The 23522-nt window shown below is 50.3% G+C and overlaps 1 protein-coding gene across 1 annotated transcript in view; it reads right to left on the bottom strand.

Annotated features, from left to right (window-relative positions):
* NTAN1 (N-terminal asparagine amidase) overlaps positions 1-23522 on the bottom strand; it is a 366637-nt gene that overhangs the window by 109004 nt on the left and 234111 nt on the right. Inside the window, exon 9 of the mRNA XM_086941444.1 lies at positions 3016-3129. Within this exon, the coding sequence (XP_086797570.1) occupies positions 3016-3129 (114 nt within the window). The remainder of the gene's footprint in view (positions 1-3015; positions 3130-23522) is intronic.

Here is a 23522-nt window from a genome sequence, read left to right as displayed (position 1 = left end):
CACCACCCCTTGTTGTAAATATTCATGGACATAGGGCATTTGAGCCCCTTCTGAGATGGCCAGTTGGCCAGGGTGGATGGTTACATTTATAGGGCACAAGGCTCTAATGTGATTTATGTGCTAATGTTTTCTGGGTGCTAGGAAATGTATTGTGTATAGTATGTTTTGCGCACCCTATTTTGATACCTCTAAAATATGGTTTATGACTATGAGGTTGTTTTACCTATCTTGGTTTGTGTTAGGGAGATTATACTTCCCTGCGTGATTTACGCCTCTAGTGTAAATTTTACTTAGGTGGTTTGAGTCTAATGTATTTAGACTTGTGGGATACTGTGCATGATGTAGTTCATATCACAGACTGTTGCAAAGTACAGTGATTACCAGTGTTTACTGGCTGCACCTTCTATGACCTATTTTACTTGTATGTTTATGATCTAGTTCACTTTTACCAAGTTCACTCTGTGATGATCCTGACAGTGGTCCATGTGGCCCTGTCAGGTGTACATAATCCCTTGTAAATATTGCCCTGTGCCAGTTGGCAAAGTGTACATAATGTGTTTACTATTCTAATGTGTTTTGAGAATACAAAGGCTATTTTTGATATAACCTTGTGTGGAGATCGTTTTGGGGGGGGCCTGGGATGTTGTTGCTGGTGGGTGCATGCGCAAATGCTTTACACATTGCCTCCGGGATAAGCCTTACTGCTCGTGCCATGCTACCAAGGGGGTGAGCAGGGGTTATCTTTGGAGTGTAGCTCCCTTGCCCTAACTAGAGTGGTGGTCTCTGCCTGGCTTTGGCGCAAGCCTCAGCCAATCAGAGATCCCATTTCTAACAATGCCCAATGTATGCTTATGAGAAGTTATATTTATATGGATCCTTGATTCATTTTCACCCCACCCCAATACACCCCTTGCTCCCAAGAGTTGCAATAAAAGGAATGAATGTGGTAAACAAGTTCAGTGTCTCCTCTTGCCCCTGTATTAATGGTGTTCCCAATGGAGCAGTATGTTTTCTTGCCCCCTTGCACTCAAGAGCGTAAACTCACTGGATATTAGGTAATCAGCAAAATGCTAGATGCTTACTACTAGATTTCAGGACTATAACAGGCAGTTGAGAAGTGGGGTGTTTATTCAGTGCCGCTTCCCCTCAAATCTTGTTAGCATTGTGCACTCTGCAGCCAATCTTTGAGCTCGGTATATTCTTCTCACTGCAGGAACATAGCACACAGAATCAGATTGCTTTTCGCAGTCTATAAAATGGCAGCTCTGCATGTAAAACAAGGCAAGCCATGCAGTTTGTCCCTCAAATGCAGCTGTAGGTCTAATGTTGGTATGCTTTCTGCCTTAATCTTACCAGGTCTCTGGTGTTGCTACCTCATTTTGTTCAAGAGGAACCTCAAGGTACAGTTTGCCCTTCACGATCCTTGTCTTGCTGCCGCTTTGGCAGAGGGCCCACACTATGACTTGACTTCTCATGCTGCAAGGCACCTTTGTGCTATGCACTGTCTGATGCATGTGGGTGGACTTCTTACCCACTATCACCAGCTCCTCTGCCTTCCTACTTTCTTTAGGTTTGATCCACATTGACTTCACCCCGTGTGTGGCCTTCAGCACCACTGGTGGGAGGGCCACCCCTCTTTATCTGTCCATTCCCTCTCCAGTTGGTAGCAGCTGAAAGGCCACCACTCTGCTCCAGCACTTTGCCAATATGGCCGCAGAGTGCCTTTGACAGGTCACTCTGACTAACTCGCTACAACTCAAACTTCCCAGTCAAAAAACATATCCTCCAGGCAGACAGATAAGGCTCTGACCAGCTCTCAAAAAGGGTTGTGGGCCCGGGATGACCATGAAACTGCCCTGGACTGCATACAGATGCTTATAAACTCGACTGGAGTACCCTAGAAACACTCATCACTCCATGCACACCTGACCACACCCCTAGTAGCAACTTCTAAACAAAAACCTTAGCTAGAAAACATGGGGTAGGTTAATGTTGTAGTCCAATGTTATATTATTAATTGCTCAGCTGCTTTCTTTTGCTGAGTGCTATAGACTAAGTGGCCAGTGAAATGTATAGTATTTAACTTTCTCTGAAACAGTCATGTCAACTCTTGAGTAGATACCTCAACAGCTACGGTAGGTTTAAACTCGTTTTACCTATAATTAGGAAACGATGCTGTCATGTAAGGGCCCTCATCTAGTTTTCCTGTGTCTCACTTCCTTAACTACCAGGATAAGTAAAGCATTGTAAAGGTTAATGAGAAAGAAACTTGTCTAATTAACGTATCATTGTTTGAAGGAAGGAAGGAAGCAGAGTAAAAAAGAGATACACAGCCAGTTTGTGAGGCGCATGACCTGCACAATGCTAACTGCCACCTAAAGCTGAGAGGTCACAGAAGAAGAGTCCTGGGTTTTACCCGTAAGTGTCTCCATCAGGATATTTAACAATGAGCCACTGAAAATCAGCAGGGCTACACATAGATGGCTGAACCAATCCATCTTGTGTGCAGTTATCCACAGCGAATAATGAGGATGTATAGAAAATAAACCCGTAGGCATCAGCAAAAAACTTCTTTCTAAAGGAAATGGGCAACGTTTCATGCAATTAGTTAATCTAGGGAACTTCACCGAAAGGATGAAGGAAAGTGTGGAGTGGCACTAAACTGTATGAACCAACACCAAAAGTGTTGTTTTGGGAACTGGCGTTGAGATGAGAAAACATGGAGCTACTACTTCCAGGAGAATACAAGTTGGCAAACAAAATCACCTGAAAATAGGATTCGGCATACCATTTCCGAGTTATTGAGATTGGAAAATTGCAATGTCCGTGAAGATTTCATATCAAAATATTCAAACACCCCTCTGTGAGGTGTTAGTTCCTATTTAAAGAAACAAGGAATTCCAGACGAAAATGTAATACTGAATTTTAGTAAGTAATTTTTAAACCCTTTAAATAACTTGTAAACACAGGTAATAATGAGAGAAAGAGTGTTTTAAAAATGATGTTTCCAGATACCTGCAATATTCGTTCATCATCCTGCTCCAACCAGAAATAAGCATATGGAGATGGTCTCCAATAATAGGGACCAATATTCAAAAGTTCAGTTATAGCATCATAAATGTTAATCATCTGAAAAAAACAAATGTAATAGAGTAAACTGTTAGATTAGATGTTAAACCCATTATTATTAGCTTATCTAGCATACATTATGTAAGGTAGTCAAATGTATTTGTCCAAGAACTATCAAGCTCACATTTGTATTTAGCATGTGTGCGAGCTTATAGGGCTAACATTCACATCATTGTGTATGAAGATTTGTTTTATATCTTTTGACTGTCCTTTGCAAATACATATGTTCTGGATATGGGACATGGTCTCATACCATTTGTATGTATGCATTTAACTAACTAGGTGACTAGTTATCCATGTTGCACGACATTGTATCTTCTCATGGCATAACCTCCTCCACCATGGAACCTCAAAATACTGCAACCTCCCTGCCCACCGTGGTCCCAGAATAACACAATTATAAAGCACACTTATGAATTCTATATATAGATGTTTCTGTGTGGAAGTGATGATAACTCGTCCCCCACAGAGATATAATTAGCATTCATATCCCGTTCATCACCTATATTTCCTCTGCTGCTCTGGCACAGGCCTGTTATGAGCTGCTGGATCACTATTTCTTGCTGACCCAAATACTCTTTTTAAACTGTGAAGACAATGCCTGCCAATCCTCTGATGCCTAAGAATGCCTTCTTTACAGATTCCACCTTCTTCTTTCTCTTCTCAAAAGAGTTGCGCAACCTCCGGAGAAGAATTAGGATTGAGACCCTCTGCATAACACATTATCCTTCTTACCTGACTCTTGCCCGGATCTGTTCTCTGCCTTTACTATCCCTGAGGCTAATTATAATTGTAGGCCTTCCTCTTTCTCCTCGGGGCACAAGATCCTTGAACTCAATGCCACAAAACACATTTTCTCCAAGTTAGTGATACTTCTTTATCAAGGCATATTGGTCATTTATCAAGTCTATCATAATCTTTGAGGTCCAAGCCTTTAATGTCTGGTTAAAATACAAGAATATGCACATAAGTAACTCTTATTTGGTTTTCTAACTGCTCTCTGCTGTTTTGTGAGAATTCTCCATTTGATTTCCCTAACTTTATGTGACAGGAAACAACAGATTATAGCTTTAGAGCTAAAACGGACTTCCATTGGGGTATTGTGGGCGCCAGCTTAACATAGACATTTGGCGTATCCTGTTTTGCGTATCCAAGTTTTTATTCAATTTTGCAACATCTCTCCAATCATGCATTTGAAAGGTTATGAATGTTTGGAAGCTCCATCTCTGTTTAAAATTAAGATGGCTGTCATAGTTTTTGCCAGTGTGTTGTTGATCTGCCAGACTTTTGGATCACCTTTTCAGCTCACTGGAGCAGGTGAGACTCCCAATAGGCCAAGAGGGACAGACTAGGCAGCATCACTGATGTACTCAACACCTTTGACTACCAATAAACATTTAGAGTCTGTGATCAGATTTTGAGTGTGTTCCACTTTACGCCGGAGGGTGGAGTACATTTCAGCTTTGTTTAGGCCAAGTATTCATTCCAACTTGCCTTATGGGTAAAATAGGCCCAGAAAGGAAAGGCCATCCTGACTTAAGCCACGCTCCGTCTGTAAGAAAACATTTTGGCGCAGATTTAGTAACAGTTCACGCAACACAGCATAGCAGGCCATGTTGCTGCGCTGAGCTACATTGCATGAAGTGGAGAGAGCTAAACTGTGCCATATTTACAAAGATAGGGTGCTGTTTGTAGGAAAGTGGCCCTTTTTGCATGGTTTACCCCCTCTTTTTGCCTAATTCTGGTGCACTTCGACTGAATGTGCACTGGGTTCCTGTTAACCATGTTCCCAGTGCCTGTGTTCTTTCCCAAAACTGTACCTTTGTTTCCACAATTGACACACTTCTGGCCACATATAAGCCCCTAGTAAAAGGCACCATTGGTACCAAGGGTATTGTGACCAGAGAGGGTCTCTAAGGGCTGCAGCAAGTATTATGCCACCCTAAGAGACCCCTCACCAAGCCACTGCAGCCTGCATGGCTTGGTGCAGCCGAAAGTTAGGAGTCGACCTGGCACATATCTGTGTGTGCCAGGCCTGCCAGCACTGCAAGAGGCATAGGTAAGTCACCCCCACAGCAGGCCTTACAGCCCTAAGGCAGGGTGCACCATAACCACATGAGCAGGTATGCCCATTAGTGTCAACGTCCATTCTTATACATTATAAGTGAATAGTGAGGGTATACTGAGTACATGGGCTGGAAGCTTGTCAATACAAGTTTCACAGCTCCATGATGGCTTCACCACATCCCAAGATGTTTGGTACCAAACATATCAGATTATTAAGCCAACACTGATGCCAGTGGTGGATTCATTAATAATTGCACTCAGAGAGCACATCAGAGCTGCCATCTGCCATTTCCACACACTAGTGATTTGGTAGGTATTCAGACTGGTGCAGACCAGTTAACCAGACATGTTTCTGACCCCCTAAGGTGGGAGCCTTGTGCTCTTGCGGGTCAGAAACAAAGCCTGCTTTGGTGAAGGTGCTTCACACCTATCCCCAGGGAATAAGAAACAAGGGAACCCTATTCCGGGGAGCCTGGGTACGAAAGCTAATGAGCAAACAATGGCTCCTGTGGACTAGTAAAGAATATTCTAATAGAGTTATGCACAATGGCAATGCAAAGGGTTGGGGTGATATCAGAAAGAAAAGCTGGCTACACACATTAAAGGTTCAGTTAATTTGTGAAATTATTTATATAGGAAATAAGTAACACAATACAAACATATGTGTTTAAGTTGAGAGATATTCTGTAAAATGGCTACACATTAGACAATAGTGTGTGGTGTCCCAGTGAAAGAACATTTGAGATTAAGCTAAACAGTGACATATGTACAAAGTTTCAATTTTAGAACATTTCAGCGACCATGGGAAATGTAACAATGTGATCCACAACACTTTATACAATCATAAAAGGTGCGTTTTGGTTCGCCTTTGTAAACTGTCGACGGCGTTTCGATCCAATTAGGATATTTGGTCTCTTCAGGACCTAGCAGTATTGGGACACCTGAAGGAGGGCCTGTTCTGCCTGATGTGAGACGAAGTGGCACCGTGAATGTAGTGAAAATAAAGGAACTCACAGGGGACCCAGCCGGGTGCCCATGTAAGGGTAGTGGAAGGCAGGCAGGAGAATGGGTTGAGCCGGCCGAAAAACTCAGTAATGCGAAAATTACTCTAGTATCGGGTAAGTGGGGCACGGTGAGCGTGAGATGGCGCTCTATGTGCGGGGGAGCGGGGTTGCTCGTTGGTGTTGTCAGATATTGCAGTGTGCGCTTGTATAGCGTTGAATGTCCCGCGTCAGCTCCCCCAGTGCCGTTTCTACAGAGGCGCGTCCCTCTCTCTGTCTGGTGCAATGACAGCGAGTGAAGGAATAACTCGCTGTAGATAAAAAAAAAGTTCCTAGCTAAATACCTAGCTAAATAGGTCTGATTGTTTCTCCACGATCACACCAGGAAGTCTTAGGGAACAGAAAGGCCAAAGAAGCCGTCTCTATGGACTTGGCTGTCCAGGCAGTAGTGCTTAGTAAAAGTGTGCAACGAGGCCCACGTAGCATGCTTAGCAGATGTCTTGTAAGATGACACCATGTCCCAATGCCATAGTGGCAGCCGTCACCCTGGTGGAATGGGCGCGCAGCCCCACCGGAAGCTCCTTCTTTGCTAGAGAATAACAGGCTTTAATCCACAAGATGACCCATCTAGAGATAGTTCACTTGTGTATGGCTCGACCTTTCTTGGCGCCAACATAGCCAACAAAGAGCTGGTCATCCACCCGGAACTGTTGTGTGCGATTTAGGTAAAATGAGAGCGCACGTTTTGCGTCCAGACGGTGGAGCCTCTCTTACTTTCTGGAAGGATACGGAGGCGGAAAGAACGTGGGCAAAGTGATGGTCTGGCCGATGTTAAAGGCAGTGACAACCTTTGGCAGAAAGGATGGACGCATTCTGAGCACAACCTTGTCCGGATGGACAGATAGAAAAGGAGGTTTACAAGAAAGAGCCTGGAGCTCACTCATTCTCCTAGCAGAAATGATGGCCAAAAGGAAAGCAGTCTTCAAAGTCAAAAAACTAAGAGGACAGTTGTGAAGCGGCTCAAAGGGAGCACACATTAAATATGTGAGAACCAGATTCAAGTCCCACTGTGGTATTGCGAAGAAAATAGGAGGGAAAAGATGAGTAATGCCTTTGAGGAATCTATTTACAACAGGGGACTTGAAAAGAGAGGGCTGATCAGGAAGTATGAGAAAGGTCGAAATAGCAGAAAGATAGCCCTTGATAGTGCCCTGAGCAGAGCCCTGCTGGGCCAAAGAAAGGAGGAACAGTAGGTCTTCTGAAAGAGAGGCAGAAAGGGGATCCACAGCCTTTGCTGTGCACCATGCCACACATTTGTTCCACCTGCAAACGTATACCAACTTTGTGGAGGGACGCCTGGCTGCCAGAATGACATCAAAGACTTCAGGAGGCACGTCGAACAGGAATCAACTGCTGCCGCTCAATCTCCACGCTTAGAGGTGGAGCCTGGACAGGTTCTGGTGGAGGACCGCCCCCCGTTGCTGCGACAGAAGATCCTCCTGAAGAGGCAGTCAGATCGGGGGATCGATGGTCATACTGAGTAGCTAAGTATACCAAACTCTTCTAGCCCAGTCCGGAGCCACAAGAATGAATTTGGCCAGGTCACGCCTGATCTTCTTCAGCACTTAGAGCAGAAGTGGAATAGGCGGAAAGGCGTAAAACTCCACTTGCGACGAAAAGCATCGCCTAGCGAGTGCCGCCTTGGCAGCTCCAACAAGCAAGGCTCTCCCCACTGTCGAAAGAGACATTGCGCCACATCCGAGTGAAGACGCCATTCGTGATCCATCATTCAACTGCGACAGAGTTTGTCTGCCCTGGCGTTCAGTGAACGTGCCAGGTGTTGTACCACCAGGGAAATGCCCTGCTGTTCCAGCCATGTCCAGAGGCGCAGAGCCTCCTGACATAGGGACCACGACCCTACCCGCCCTGTTTGTTGCAGTACCACATGGTGGTGGTGTTGTCCGTGAACACCTGCACTACTCTCCCCTTGACAGAGGGAAGGAATGCCTTTAGTGCAAGTCGGATGGCCCGAAGCTCCAGATGGTTGATATGGAGCCTGGACTCCGCTGGAGACCAGAGGCCTCTGATCTCCACCTCTCCCATGTGGCCGCCCAATCCCAGAAGGGAGGCATCCGTCACCAAAGTGTGGTCTGGTTGGGGATGAGAGAGGGATCTGCCATTGACTCAATGTAAGCTACCAATGCAGTTGTCGAGCAGTGCCCTCAAAGATCCGGACGCAGTCGGACAGATTCCCCCGAGGCTGCACCCACTGGAACTTCAGGTTCTACTGCAGAGCCCGCATATGCCATCTGGCACGAGTGATTAGCAGGATGCAGGAGGCCATGAGGCCCAGCAGCCTCAGAGTCATCCTGACCGAAACCCAGGATAGAGGCTGAAAGATCGGAATCATAGCCTGAATATCCTGGACTAGCCGTTTGGGAGGATAGGCCCGAAAGTGCTCGTATCCAGAACCTCTCCGATGAAGAGGAGCTTCTGAGAGAGAATCAGGTGTGATTTCGGCACATTGATGGAGAACCCCAGCAAATGCAGGAGGTCGGTCGTAGTCTGGAGATGGGAGACGACTGCCTGGGGCGAGCCAGCCTTCAACAACTAGTCGTCGAGATAGGGGAAGACTGAAACCCCAGACCACCGCCATCACTTTCGTGAACACCCGAGGGGCGTTGGTGAGGCCGAAGGGGAGCACGGCAAACTGAAAATGCGCCTGGCCTACCGTGAACCGCAGGTAACGCCAGTGAGCTGGCAGGACGGGGATGTGAAAATATGCGTCCTGCAAGTCGAACTTCACCATCCAGTCTCCAGGGTCGAGGGCAGCAAAGACCTGAGCCAGAGTCAACATCTTGAACTTCTCCTTCCGGAGGAAGCGATTGGCGTCCCTGAGGTCCAAGATAGGGCGCAGGCCCTTGTCCTTCTTGGGCACCAGAAAGAAGTGGGAATAACAACCACGTCCTACTTCTGGCGCAGGAACGCGCTCGATGGTCCCTGTTGAAGAAGTGCCAAGTGATCCCCGACAATCGGTGGCATGGCTGGAGGGGTAGTCTGGAAGGGGAGGGAGTAGCCCCTTCGGACTATTTGTAAAACCCACCTGTCCGAAGTGATGGTGCACCAGTGGGGGAGGTGATGGCGAATCCTGCCGCCCACTGGCCTTTGATGGGCCTAAAAGACCAGACTAGGAAGGTTTGGAGGCAGTGGTGGCCGGGGTGGAGGTAGGCTGACCCGCCACTAGCCCCCTTTATTTATTTATTTATTTTTGAGATTTTTATTGCGCATACAAATACCCGAAGGTGTCTCGGCGCATAAAGGGCTAAGAGCGATCAAACAGCAACTTACTGGTTAAACAACCATGTCTTTAATAGCCTACGGAAGCTCATCAGATTGGGGGCAGTTTTAATCGCCAACGGCAGCACGTTCCACAATTTGGGTGTGGCCACCAAAAAGCGCCTGTCTCCCCATGTGACAGTTCTAGTACGAGGCACTGGGAGAAGGCGGGTGTTAGCAGATCTTAGATGCCTCTTGGGGATGTAGGGCTGAAACGCTTCTGTCAAAAATTTAGGCCCAACACCCTGCATTGCCTTATAGGCAATGCAGAGGGCCTTAAATTTGATACGATTCTCTACTTTTAACCAATGTAGATGACGAATGGCAAGAGTAGTGGGCTGGCGGCGGGGGATATCAAGAAGAATCCTTGCAGCCGCATTTTGTATTGACTGTAATTTCGCTATGACATGTTTCTGAGTGTTTAAAAACAAAGCGTTCCCATAGTCAATTTTTGAGAAGACCAGGGTAGAGACCAAGGTCTTCCCAGCTGAGATAGGGAGGTAGGGCAGTAATTTCTTGATTTTCTTTAAGATAAAGAATGCGGCTGACACAACCTTATTGACATGAAGGCTGAAAGACAGCTTGCTATCAAAAATAACCCCCAGATTTCTAACCTTCTCCACTGGGGTAGGTGGAGAGCCCAGCTGGACAGGCCACCAGATGGAAGACCATTCCGGTGAGAGCTTACCGAAAGTCATAATCTCGGTTTTATCCGAGTTAAGCCTCAGACAGTTGGAGGCCATCCATGTGCTAACCACAAGCATAGCCTTTTGGAAATTAACTGCCACCAGTGGGCCATCCTTGTGGATTGCCAGGACCAGTTGGGTATCGTCTGCGTACGACGTAAGTCGTAGTCCATGGGCCTTTATTACCCTCGCTAAGTCCGCTACATAGATATTAAATAGCGTAGGACTTAGCGAGGAGCCCTGTGGGACTCCACAGGGGAGTGCAGAGACAGGAGAGTAGAAATCACCCAACTTCACTGTCTGGGTACGGTTGGCCAGGAAAGATGAAATGAGATCCCTGGCCATGCCGTTTATCCCCAGGGCTGTGACACGGTCGACCAAAATAGCATGGTCGACCGTGTCAAAGGCCGCAGACAAATCCAAAAGGATCAGGACGGCCACACCTCCCTGGTCCATGATGGCTCTGATCTCATCTGAGGCCTATATTAGAGCGGTCTCGGTTCCGTGCCCTTTCCTGAAACCAAACTGCGTTTCGTCGAGAAGTTGGTGAGTGTCGACGAACTCCGAGAGTTGTTTGTTCATCAGAGATTCGCAAATTTTGGCCGGAAAGGGGAGACACGCAATTGGTCTATAACTGGCCACAGCTGTAGGATCCAGGGAAGGTTTTTTCAAGAGTGGTTTAACCACTGCTTTCTTCCATGGAGTTGGATAATGACCAGTTTGAAATGCAGTGTTGCAGATTTCCATAAGAGGTTGCGAGATCACTTTGCTAAGGTTAGCCATCACAGAGGGGGGGCAAGGGTCCAAGGGGGACCCCGACTTAATGATGGAGATGAGACTACCGATGTGGTCTTGAGTGATAGAGGCAAAGGAAGAAAAAAGATCGTAATCATGATCTGAAGTTGATTCATCCCTAATACAGACTCGGGGTTTGTATCTTGTGTCCTCCTCAAAGGATGAATATATGTCTGCCACCTTGGTGGTAAAAAAGGTGGACAGCGCATTACAGAAGGACTGAGATGGTTCAACCCCGGGTCCCGTGGGAGGTGTGGACAGTGTGGTAACAACTGAAAACAGTTCTCTTGCGGAGTTCTTGGCATTCTCTATTTGAGCAGAGAAAAAGGCACTTTTACGAGCCGTGATCGCCCTTTTATATACTGTAAGGGCATCCTTATAAGATTGCTTGGCTATGGGGCAATAATATTTCCTCCAACGCCTTTCTAGGTTCCTACAGTGCTGTCGATGGAGCCTTAGATCTTCGGTGTACCAGGCCGCCGACGGAGTTGTTCGGTTGGGTCTCGTACACTTCTCCGGAGCCACTTGATCAGCAGCATTCCGAATCCAATCATGGAAATCGGAGGCAGATAAAGCAGGATTGCCTCTTCCCATAAGACGGGATAGTGCCAGAAGATCTGACATCTGAGGAATGTCAACATTTTTCCAGGAGCGCGCCCCTGTCCTAGTTCGTGGCCTGGAGGGGGGAGGATTAGTAGGTCGGGTGTGTATCCCAAAGATAATAGCCCTGTGATCTGACCATGTGAGGGGAAGCGTATCGAGTACACATATATCAGGATTGTTGGTAAATAGGCCATCTAATAGGCCTCGGCGGGTTCCACAGTTGCGCTGTGATTGTTGCTGCGCAGGCCTGTGGCTCTGAAGAGAACGTGTCAGGGCACCCCTTCTGTGGCCACGAAAGGAGCGGAAAGCAGAATGCGGAGGAGGGGGCATGGCGAAAATACCCAAGGACTTGGCCATAGCCCACGTGTCCTGAAAGCGCTTCAACGCATCGTGTGCTTTGTTGTAAAAAAGGTGAACGCCATCAAAGGGCATGTCCATCAGGGTGTTCTGGACATGCCCAGAGAAACCAGTAGTCCTCAGCCAGGTGTGGCGACGGAGCGCCACAGTCGTGGAAATTGCCCTGCCCAGCGAGTCGGCGGTGTCAAGGCCACATCAAATCGTGAACTTCGCTGCATCGCTCCCTTCAGCAATAGCTTGAGAGAGCACTGTCTGGGCCTCCTCCGAACACTGAGCCAGCACTTGTGCCACCATATCCCACACAGAGTGGGAATAACGGCCCAGAAGGCATGAAGTGTTCACAGACCGGAGCCCTGAACTGGGGGAAGAAAACTTTTTCTTACCGAACTGCTCCAGTTTATTGGATTCACTGTCCGGGGGCGTGGAAGGGAATGCGCTTGGGGCCGCAGGGGCTTGAAAAACAAGCTCTCAGGGGTGGGGTGTTGGGAAAGGAAATTGTGGTCTCCTGGAGCCGGGCGATGGCCTCAGGCCACGTTCCTATCCACAGGAGCCCCTGTTTTGGGCCTGGACCAGGTGCCCAAAAGAACATCTGATAGTGCATCATAAAAAGGCAGCAGTGGCTTCGCAGAGGTAGCTGCCGGCTGAAGCACTTCTGTCAGGAGGTTAGTCTTGATGGCCACTGTAGGGAGTTGGGGTGGAGAGCCTCGGCCGCCCTACGCAGCACCAGAGCATAACTTGCACCCTCCTCCGTAGCCAGGGTAGGAGGAGATAGCATGCCAAGGTCAGGAGAGGTGTCAAGACCGCTGGCATCCCCCGATTCCTCTGTCCAGTCTGGGTCAAACTCACACTGTGCCAACCTCCCAGTCCTCCCCTTCCTCCGAAGGCTGATGAACAGGCCAAAAATAAGGAGGCTGGACATAGAATCGGCGCTGTGTCCACATCAGGGCTGAAACCGAGGATGACGTCGTCCGCGGGCACAGGCGATGTCGGAGGTGGTGCTGGTGGGATCGATGTTGTAGAGGTGTCACAAGGTCAACCGGCGTTGACCGGGATCCAGGCCTGGATCCTTGGGGTCCCTGCGACTCCGGGATCGACAGCAATGCAAGAGTCAGAGCCGTCCGACAGTGAAGGGCGAAGGCCCCCAGTCGGGGCCGCGGGGCCCGAAGGTGAGCTGGCGGTGCCCGACGGGCCAAAGAGGCAGGCCATGGCTGATAGAAAGTCCTGCTTCTGAGCCTGAGTCGCCGACGGACTTGGGAAGGGCGGTAGGCCGACACCGACTGCATAGGCTCCGCCGGAGCCGCGGGGCTGGCATCACACGCACCCTCAGCCGCATTGTGCGACGGGAAGTAGGAGAGCAATGGCGCTTCTTTGACTTCTTGTGATGCTTCGCCTTACCTGACCTCGAGTGCGAAGACTTCGATCCCGACGAACGATGGTGATGGCTCCACGACTGGTCCCTAGACCTCCCACTGGACTGGGTCCTTGAACGGCGCAGATCCGACTGCCGGACTTCCAGCAGCTTTCGGGACTGCTCCCCGCAAAGTCTTCGTTGCAATGGCCCGGCAGTCGGGACCCTACTTGGGGTCGTGGTTGCGCCCCAGGAAGTAGAGACACACGCGATGCGGGTCCGTTACCGACATCATGCAATGACAATCCCTGCAGGACTTGCAACCGGGCATCCCTACGGCACCAGGAGTCGATCGACTCACAGTAAAGAGACAAAAAGGCCTAAAAAAAACTCAGTCAAAAAGTGGCTGGGAGTACCACTCTCTCCGGATCTGCGCTTGCTGGTGGAGAAAAAGAAATAACTGACTTCAACGCGCGAGGGCGGCGTCTAAGTAGCTGCCGCAATGTCATCTCGGCGACCATGATGCCAACGGCGGACGCGGAGCAGCACATCGCCACCTTCCGAGGGGCAGGGGTACTGCTGACGAAAACTTTCCGGATCCAGTCTGACACCTGGGGGTAATTCTAAGGTAAGGAATCTATGACTACGGTTTCTTTCAGATACATAAAACAGCAAAACATAATGAAAAATGTTGGAAGGTTAGGATGTAAACTCTCAATAATTAAATGCAATCTTAGAAAGACCATACAGTAATACAAATTGTAAGCTACAAGCGATCTGCAAGTAATTGTGCATTGCTTAATAAAATGTATTAATTCAGACAGAGTAGACTGGATACCCTGACATATCATCCTCCACCTGTTGTTTTCTCACTTGCGTGCTTCTCCCCTACCAGCTCAATGTTATCTCACCAATTTCTGTTCTCAATTCTCGCTCAGGGCTCCAAAAATCATTAAAATGTTGTTAGATCAGAAGGCCTAGTGGCTTAAATAATCTACTCGGCCTAACTGTAATATGCTGATCCATCAACTGGTCTAAAATTGTGTGATCCTAGGCAAATATTTTATCTTACAGTCACTTTTTTCTTCATGATCACATAAGAGCACACCTTCAAATATAGGAGTTCAGCAGGTTTGCTGTACACATTTTTTTGTGTTTGGTTTAATAAACTAAACTTTTGATGAAACGGGTTCTAGGCGACATATAGGCTACATATGACCCCGGCTTACCTCTTACCTCACTAATAGCATTGTCACAAGGGCAGAGGCAGGAATGTTTCTCATTTCATGTTTAAAAACTCCCACTTTTATTAACTATATTAGTAATGAAGATGTGGCAGTACACTGGCATTTACAGACAGCACATTTCCCGTTGCAATGGCCATAACTTTTTCCAATGGCCTACTGTTTGAATGATTAAACTATACAGTGTACAAACAGTGATGTCTGGTATTGAGTTTCAACACATATTTATCATTTGCACATCACTAAGTAAAGTGATTGATAGAAACCAAGATTTTAGTAGGATCCAAACAATCCAAACTTCCGAATTACCCCAAAAATTGCCGCCCTAACAGCTGGTTGTTTTAATAGTTGTACAGTTAATTTACAAGTTAGTTAAAGGTTGCAAGTTAGGAAAAACAAACATCCTATAGCCTTTCATTTCAAACTCCCTTGTCAGACAGTGCACTTTACCAATTAAACACTGACCGCCAGGATAAAATAAGCAGCAATTTGTAAGACAACATAAGTGGACACCTGACCAGCTCGAGCTGTACTCCAGAAAGGACCAGTAGGCCCTAAAAATAGCAGATAAAATCTGACTCCCATAGCTGGTAGGCAAGTAGATTTTTCAAAGCCTGTCGCACTCGGTGTTCCTTCTGTCCCCTACCCTGGGTGTTGCTTTCCCCGACCTCTTCCTGTCACCATTGCTTCTCCTCTCCACCCCTGTGTTCCTCCCCACCCAATGGCGCTTTCCGTGTTATTTCCATCACTTGCAAAAAAAAAATGTCACCCACACAATTGAGGAGTCAAAATTATAGATGTCAATAAATATTCTGATTTGTTTCAAAGTGATGAAACCTACAATGTGTAGGAACTAGTATTCACTGGTGAATACAAGCGCCTTCAAATATTGAATCTTGGTTTAAATGAGTTAAGGTGAGTGTGAAAAAATGGGGAAATGTACTATTTGGTAGAAGTGGGCATACTCAAAGGCATTCTTTATGCTGCTGTGGGAGTGGGCATTATTTATGTAACAACTGAGCAAATGAATGTGTGGCGAGGATTGTCTGAAAGTTCTTATATATTTGTATTATTAATGTTTATGGCAAACATCAGAATCTCAGCTTTCAAGTATAAAGTATTAGAAGTAACGGGTACAATTAAGTGCCTTCAAACCTATTCTTGTTACTAGAGGTCACTCGAGTCAGATGTAAAATCTTCAAAATTCATTCAAAGAACTGCAGTTCCTCAATTAGTTACTAGATGACCCTTTTGAGTCAATTGAAAAAGCTTTCAACATTTCTTATGAAGCTGAAGTTCCTCAAGTCATCACTAGAGGTCCCTTTTCAGTGAGATGAATAATCTTCAAGTTTCTTTAAAAGAATTGCAGCTCCTCATGTTTTTACTGAAGGTCCCTCTCGAGTCCGATGCAAAATCTTAAAAATTCTTTCACAATGCTGCAGTTCCCCAAGGAGTTACTGGAGTTCTTCTAGAGTCTAATGTAAACGCTTTAAGATTCTTTCATGAAGTTGCAGTTCAACTAATCAAGTTTAAAAATGTTACAATTATTTTATGAAGCTTCAGTTTAATAATCGTTACTAGCACTCCCATTAAAGTCAGATGCAACTGCTTCAAACTAACATCACCAAGCAGAGGGGTCGGAGTGTGTTTTGCTAAATAAATGAAAGAACTGATAATATTAGAACCCTGGTTGAGACCAGCATTGAGAAAGGTGAATTCTTGCCGAAATGCATCGGCTTGGCACAATAAAGGTCTTTGGAATCCGCTGTGTGCTCCTGAATGTTCCTATTGGAGCGGTGTTGTTGGAAATGTCAAATGCAGGCAGCCACTGGCACGCGAAAAGGAGGCATCCGATCTGAAAAGTGTTCGGCGATCAAAAGAGTGCCATTTGGTGAAATGCTGAAATGGAGACTACCAGAAGCGTTGTTTCACAGACCCACTCAGACAATCATTCACCCATTCAGACCCTCACGCACCCACACACAGACCCACAAAGACACTCATGCACCCACTCAAAGAGCCACTGTCAGGATAACAAAATCATAGAAATTAATTGATGAAACCCCAGGCTACAGGGACTTTATAGTTAAGAAATAACATTAAAATAACGTAGACATTCACTGAAAAAAACAAAGGTAACAGGGCTGTTATACTTAGGAAACAGAATTTTAAAAAGACCATTGAAATTCACTGGGGAAAAAAACAAAGATTACAAGGACGTTATAGTTAGGCTCAGATTGTACATGCAAAAAACCATAAAAATTCAGCAGTTATAGTTGCCTGATCTAACTATGAACGTACGCCCCACAATGCGCTTCTTATTACCTCACATATTACATCACTGCTGAAATGGTCAATGAGATCACTGATGACATCACTCATGACATTACTGATTACTTCACTGATGACATCATCCAGTGAGTGTAAGTGTTTCGTAAACGTTTCTGAGAGTTAAAAATATATACAGAACTACTGCATAAGTTACATTATTATTCTTTCTGTACTACTGAGTGATATTATTTTTTTTGTTCAAATCTGTTTTTATTGTGAACACAGCGATAAGCCTACAACCCCTTTTCGGAGCAGGCCGCGCATAGAAAAGCCAGTAGGTAGAACTAAACAGGGGAGGTGGAGCCATTAACACAGCGCCCTGCCTACAACCCCCGGAGGGGGCCGGCCGCGTGGCTTAGGGGAGAGCATAGCAAGAGGCGGCCATAAGCTGGCAATGCGTCGTTGTGCGGGGGAGGCGTGTATGTGAGGGAGAGCAATGGTGTCACATTTTCAAAGGCCCAACAGGGACCAAACTGCCCCAAAGAGGGGTGGAAGCCAGAGTGGCAAGTAGGAAGGAAGAAAAGTCGGAAGAGGAGCGAGCAGTGTCGAGGCGGAGAGGAGTCGGGGGGGTGCGCCTGTGGTCACAAACAGGAAATGGGAAACGCAGATCGGCACTGGGGGAAGCAGTTAAGAGCCTAGTCTGCTCAGGTCGGCAGGGATGAGGGCATCCTCGAACAATTGCAGAGCGCGAAGCCTGGGAGGCATGTGGCGGGCATAGATGATGGAGCACAGGTGACGCACGAGAGGTTCCCACACTGCCTTGAAGCGTACCCCCCTTGATTGTATCCGCGCCGTGAGTAGTTCCATAGTCAGGACCTGCCAGAGGCGCACGAACCAGGATGCTATCGGCGGCGCCTCAGCCCGCTTCCAGTACAGGGCAATGAGCTGCTTGGCAGCACCTAACATGTGAAGGGTGAGGATCCAGTCGCTGCGCGTGAGGGCCCTAAGTGTGGGGGGTCGAATGCCCAGTAGGAGTGTGCAAACCTCTTCAGGGAGGGGGAAACCCAACACCTTCTTAATGTGACTGAGGACCTCCTTCCAAAAGACAGCTAGGGTAGGGCACGACCACCAGATGTGTACGAAGTCACCAGTCGCAGTGCCACACCTCCAGCACAGCGGTGAGGAAGTGGGGAACATTTTGCTGAGCCTCAAGGGGGTGTAGTACCATTGCGTCAGCATCTTGTACGCGTTTACCCTCTGCGGGATGCTGCAGTAGGTTTTGGGGATGTCATTCCAGAGCCGAGTCCATTGAGATGGCGCGATATCAGTGCCTGTCGCCGATTGCCACTGCCTCTGGTAGGGGTGCGCGGGCGGGGCGGTGGGGTGTTGCAAGATGTTGTAGATCTGGGAGATGAGCCGTTTCAGTCCCCCGAGGGAGCGTGCCAACTTCTCAAAGGGGGTATATGCCCTAGTAGCAGCCTGATACATGTCGTCTCCCGAGGTCCAGTGGCGCAGCTGCGCATACTGTAAGTGGGCGGTGAGAGGGAGGCTAAATTCCTCCTTGCAGTCCAGCCATGATTTAGGCGACCCACCAAGAAAAAGGTCTCCTGCAACCCTGCAGTCACCTTGTGTCCAGCTCTCAAAAGCTCGGGTCCGGGCAGCCGGGGGAAAGTGCGGGTTACCTGCAATGGGGGTGTGTGGAGAGGGAAACGTGGTGAGACCCTTGGTCACTGCCACCCTGTCCCACACTTCAAGAACCGTCCTCGTGGGGACCGCAAGATATGCACTCCTGGAACGTGCCACACGCGGCAACCAAGGCAGGTCCCATATGGTGCGCCCCGTGACCGCTCGGTCCATGTGGAACCAGTGTTTATCGCTTTCGCGTGCACCCCATTCTATCACGAACCGGAGGTGTGCCGCCCAATAGTAGTGGAGGAGATTCGGGCAGGCAAGGCCGCCCCTGTCTCTCGGTTCCATGAGGACTTTCTGCGAGAACCGGGGCCGTTTGCCCCCCCATATGAAGGACGTGAGGTCGCGTTGGAGGTTTTTGATGCAGTGAATCGGGATCGGGGTGGGGAGGCACTGGAAGACATATAGAATGCGGGGGAGGATCGACATCTTGACCGCGTTGAGCCGCCCCAGCCAGGAAATCATCAAGGGTTTCCATTTCCGCAGGTCAGCCAGAACTTCCTTGCGGCAAGAGGCCCAATTCCTCGAGGACCACGAGTCAAGATGGGGCGTGAGGTCTAGGCCCAGGTATTGAATATGGTTTTCCGCCCAGCGGTAGGGCGCGACCCCCTTCAGGAAAGAGATCTCCTCGTCGGGGACGGTGAGGTTAAGCGCCCAAGACTTGGTGTGGTTAATTTTAAGGCCGGACGCCTGCTCAAACAGTGAAAGGGCTTCGTGCACCGCTGGGAAGGAGACCCGAGGGTTCGTAAGAGTAAGAATCAGGTCGTCAGCAAACAGCGCTACCTTGTTAGTGCGCCCTCCGTGGGGGATACCATGAATATCAGGGGCACGCCTAATCAGCTCCGCCAACGGCTCGACCGCAAGAGCGAACAGGAGCGGCGAAAGCGGACATCCCTGTCTCGTGCCCCTGTGGATCGAGAGCGGCGATGGCAATTGGCCGTTGACCCGAATTCGGGCCTGCGGTCCTAGGTAAGGGGCCATGCACCTGGATATCATGATAGGGCCAAGACCTAGTTTCTTGAGGACCGCCCGCAGGAAGGTCCAGTCGATCCGGTCGAAGGCCTTTTCTGCGTCCAGCGAGAGGAGGCAAGCCGGTATTTTCCAATGGTGCACCTTTCCCACTAAGTGCGCCAGCCTGCGGACATTGTCGGCTCCCTGGCGGTCCCGAATAAATCCCACCTGGTCCGGGTTCACCAATCCTGGCATGTGCGGGTCCAGTCGTTTGGCCAGGATCTTAGTGTAGATCTTGAGATCGGTGTTAAGGAGGGCGATGGGGCGGTAGGAGGCACATAGGTCTGGGTCCTTCCCAGGCTTGGGGATCAGGGCAATTTCCGCCAGGCCCATATCAGGGGACGGGCCGACGGTGTCAGAGAAGGAGCTGTAGAGCCGCAACAGATGCGGACGGAGCTGGGTCAAGAACAGGCGATAGAAGGCCAACGGCAGGCCGTCCGGCCCCGGGGTTTTCCCCACGGGGAGGTCTTTAACAGCTTCCGTTATTTCCTCCTCCTGTAAGGGGCCCTCCAGCGTGGCCGCACATGCCGGGGACATGGGAGACCCCCCGAAATCCGCGAGGACGGCCTCTCGGGCCTCCGCAGAAGTGGGCTCCTCGGCATATAGGGAGGAGTAGTAAGCGACAAATGCGGCCTGCTTGGTCTTCTCAGTGGTGGCATAAGTGCCATCCTGCCGCTTGACATTGGCGATGTGGGCCCTAGCGGCACGTGCCCGTAGCCTGCCGGCCAGTAGTCGGCCAACCTTGTCCCCTCCCTCGTAATACCGTTGCTTGAGCGCTAGCAGGGAGTGCTCCGCCTTGTTGGTGCGTAGGGTGCGGAGTTGCCCCCTGAGATTAGCGAGAGTTCTCTTTGACGCCCGTGAAGGGGAGTCCCGGTCCCGGGCCTCCGCCAGTTTGATCTCGCTAGCCAGGTCGGTTTCCAGCTTGAACGCTTCCTTCCTCCGCGCCACTGCCAGGGAGGTGATGTGGCCCCGAATGGTGGCCTTGAAGGAGTCCCAAACCGTGTGAAACGGCAGATCAGGGGTGTCGTTAACGGCGAAATACGAGTCTATGGCGTCACGGATGCTGGCGACGTCGTCCGGGTCCCGAAGGATCCTCGGCGGGAGCGTCCATCGGCGTTCACGAGTGGCGCGGGCCAGGGGGTCTTGCAGCAAGAGCTCCACGTGAGCGTGGTCCGACAGGGAGATGTCGGAGATAGCGGCAGCTAAGGAGTCTCGGGCCACTTCTAGGGAGGTGAAGAGATAGTCGATTCGGGAGTATGTCCTATGGGAATGTGAGTAGAAGGAGTAGTCCCGGGCCCCCGGGTTGTGGTAGCGCCACACGTCCACGAGTCCCAGGTCCTGAAGCTGCGTTCTAAGAGTAGAGGACATTGCTCCCGCGCCGTTGAAGGGGGCTCCCGCACGATCTAGTTCGGGGTCCCAAACAAGATTGAAGTCACCGCCCCGGATCACATTATTGTCGCCCGATGGGAACTTTTCCCGCAGGAGTGCCTGGAGGTATTTGTCCTGCGACTGGTTGGGTGCATATACACACCCTAGAGTGAACTGTGCGCAGCCCATCTGTACCGTGGCTCGGAGGAAGCGCCCGTCTGCACTTTTGAAGGGTTTCACGGGTCCCCGCCTAATGCCAGCCCTGCAGAAGATTGCCACCCCCGCTGTCTTGGTGTCAGAGGATGCCCAGAACTGTGTAGGGTATCTAGGGTGCGCCATGCGTTTGGTGTCTCCCCTGAGAAGGTGCGTCTCCTGGAGGAGGACAATGTCAGGGGCGTGGTGTAGGAGGTAACGCCATATCTGCCTCCGCTTGTTGGGGGAGTTGAGCCCTTTGACGTTGAGGGAGAGGACCTTCAAGGGTGTAGGGATGTTCGCTGTCATAGCACTAAGGGGGAGTGGAGTTGCACAAAACCCAGTGTAGCAGACCCTCCCGCAGACAATACAGCGGCAGCCACATCTCGCCTCCAGCGTGTCAGCCCCCGCAGAACCCACCCCGCCACCCCACCGCAGGCGCGGGGAGAAAGTGAGAAGAAGGGGCAGTGCAAGAGCAAAGTAGGAAGAGGAGAGAGAGAAAAGAGAAAGAAGGCGCAGAGAAGAAACTGAACCAAAACAGGCCAACAGGGCCAGTGTACAATGTCCCAGGTACCGGACATCCTCTACCCGAGGGTTTGGATGAAACCAGGAATGTCACTTCCTACGGGACAAAGGGAGGGAGCGGAGATCTGGGTAAGTGAAGTTGAATCAAATCGTCTCAGAGCCCATCCACCCCGCTGCCTAGAGGTAGTCCGGGGGTGCGTTGGGCTGTGGGGTCCACATGGTCCGTTCAGGCGCCAATGGGGCGCTGGGGCTTCGCGGTGCAGTCCATGGCCTGAAGGAGGCAAAGGGTGTCGTCCATTCCTGTCGGCCCCCGCGAATGGGGAGGGGAACGCCACGGACGTGGCCCGCCAGTGAGAGGGGGGGGGGCCCCCCCCCCCAAGAACAGTGGGGTTAGGTCACCATGGAGCAGGAAGATACACCAAAGTGCCCAGTGGGCGAGCGTGTGCTCAGGGCAGCTGGAGTCACAGCAGCAACGGTCAGTGGCCTTCCGGAGTCGAGGGGCGATCCCCACCCTCAGATCCAGAAGCGAGGGGCTGGGAGGCCTGCTCCTCGCGGTCGCCCTCAAGGGAGCGGATGTGTGCGATGATGTCCTGCTTGGTCTGTGAGGTAGAGAGCGCGTCCACCGGAGGGGACCGCCGACGTCTGCGCACAGTGGACCATTCAGAGCGTGGAGGGGCCTTCTCCGAGTGGGAAGGGCGGGTCGGACTGTGATCCGGGGACTCTGGCATGCCTAGCAGTTGTGCCGCCTCTCGGTAGGACCTGAGTGCCCTGCGCTTGCCCTCCCACCTGAAGATAAGTGCAAAGGGATGTCCCCACTGATAAGAGATGTTGAGGGTCCGGAGCCTCTCTGTGATTGGGCGGAAGACCTTCCGTCTGTGGAGTGTGGTGGGGGCCAGGTCCTGGAAGATCTGGATCTTGTGGCCTTCGTACCGCAGGTCCGGGTTGTCCCTAGCCGCCTTCAAGATGGCCTCCTTCTCAGTGAAGTAATGGAGCCTGGTGACGATGTCGGGCAGGAGACCCGCTTTTCCTCCCGCTCCGAAGACTCGGTGTGCGCGGTCTAGGCGCGGCGGGGGGGCTTCTTCCTCGCCCCACACCGCTTGCAGGAGTAGGGCCACATAGGCCATGGTATCAGTCCCCTCTTCTCCGAGTGGCACACCCCGTATGCGGAGGTTGTTGCGGCGTCCCCTGTTTTCCAAGTCTTCCTGTTTGATCTGGAGCTGGATATGTTGTTCCTCAAGGGTCGCCACTCTCTGCCAGATCTGCTCCAGGTCCTCGGTGCGGGAGTCGACCGTCCTCTCCAGGCCATCGACTCGGTAACCGAGGTCGGTGACTTCCTTGCGCATTTCTTTGACGCAGGCGTGGACCTCCGTCCTGAGGGACCCAATCTCAGTCTTCAGATCAGCCATGAAGGAGGTCATGAAGGCCTGCGTCACCGGTGGAGAGTCGGCTGGCGGTGGGGGCTTCCCCCCTGACGATGATGAAGGGCCCCCGGAGGACAACGGCGAGCCCGCCTTGCCCCACATAGAAGCTACTGATGCCCCTCTGGTCGTCGTGGGTGGGGGGTCCGGCTTATTCCCCTTGCCGCGGGTCATGGTCCACTCAAGGCGTCACAAGGCAGTGGGGGGCAGGGTCGGCCACTACGCACAGTCCCCGGGCCGAGGAGGGGGACACTCTGAGGGGGGTCGCGCAGGTGCCTCCGTGGACTAGTTGCCTGAGCCCCACGAGCTGGGATGCAAGACCACGCTGCAGGAAACGGAAGTGTGCGCCACAGCCCCCACAGGTCCGAGGCCGGGTCAGCCCGCTGCCAAAACGCGGGCCGCACTCAAGTAGGAGAAGTCCAGGCCGTTGAGGGGCCGCCGGAGCTGGGGTAGATAGCGCAACCGGGGAGGCAAGGCAGCGC

Source organism: Lissotriton vulgaris, chromosome 10 (genome assembly GCF_964263255.1).
Source record: "Lissotriton vulgaris chromosome 10, aLisVul1.2, whole genome shotgun sequence".
Taxonomy (NCBI): domain Eukaryota; kingdom Metazoa; phylum Chordata; class Amphibia; order Caudata; family Salamandridae; genus Lissotriton; species Lissotriton vulgaris.
The sequence above is the reverse complement of the archived record's forward strand: the minus strand, read 5'-3'. Positions and strand labels throughout refer to the sequence as shown.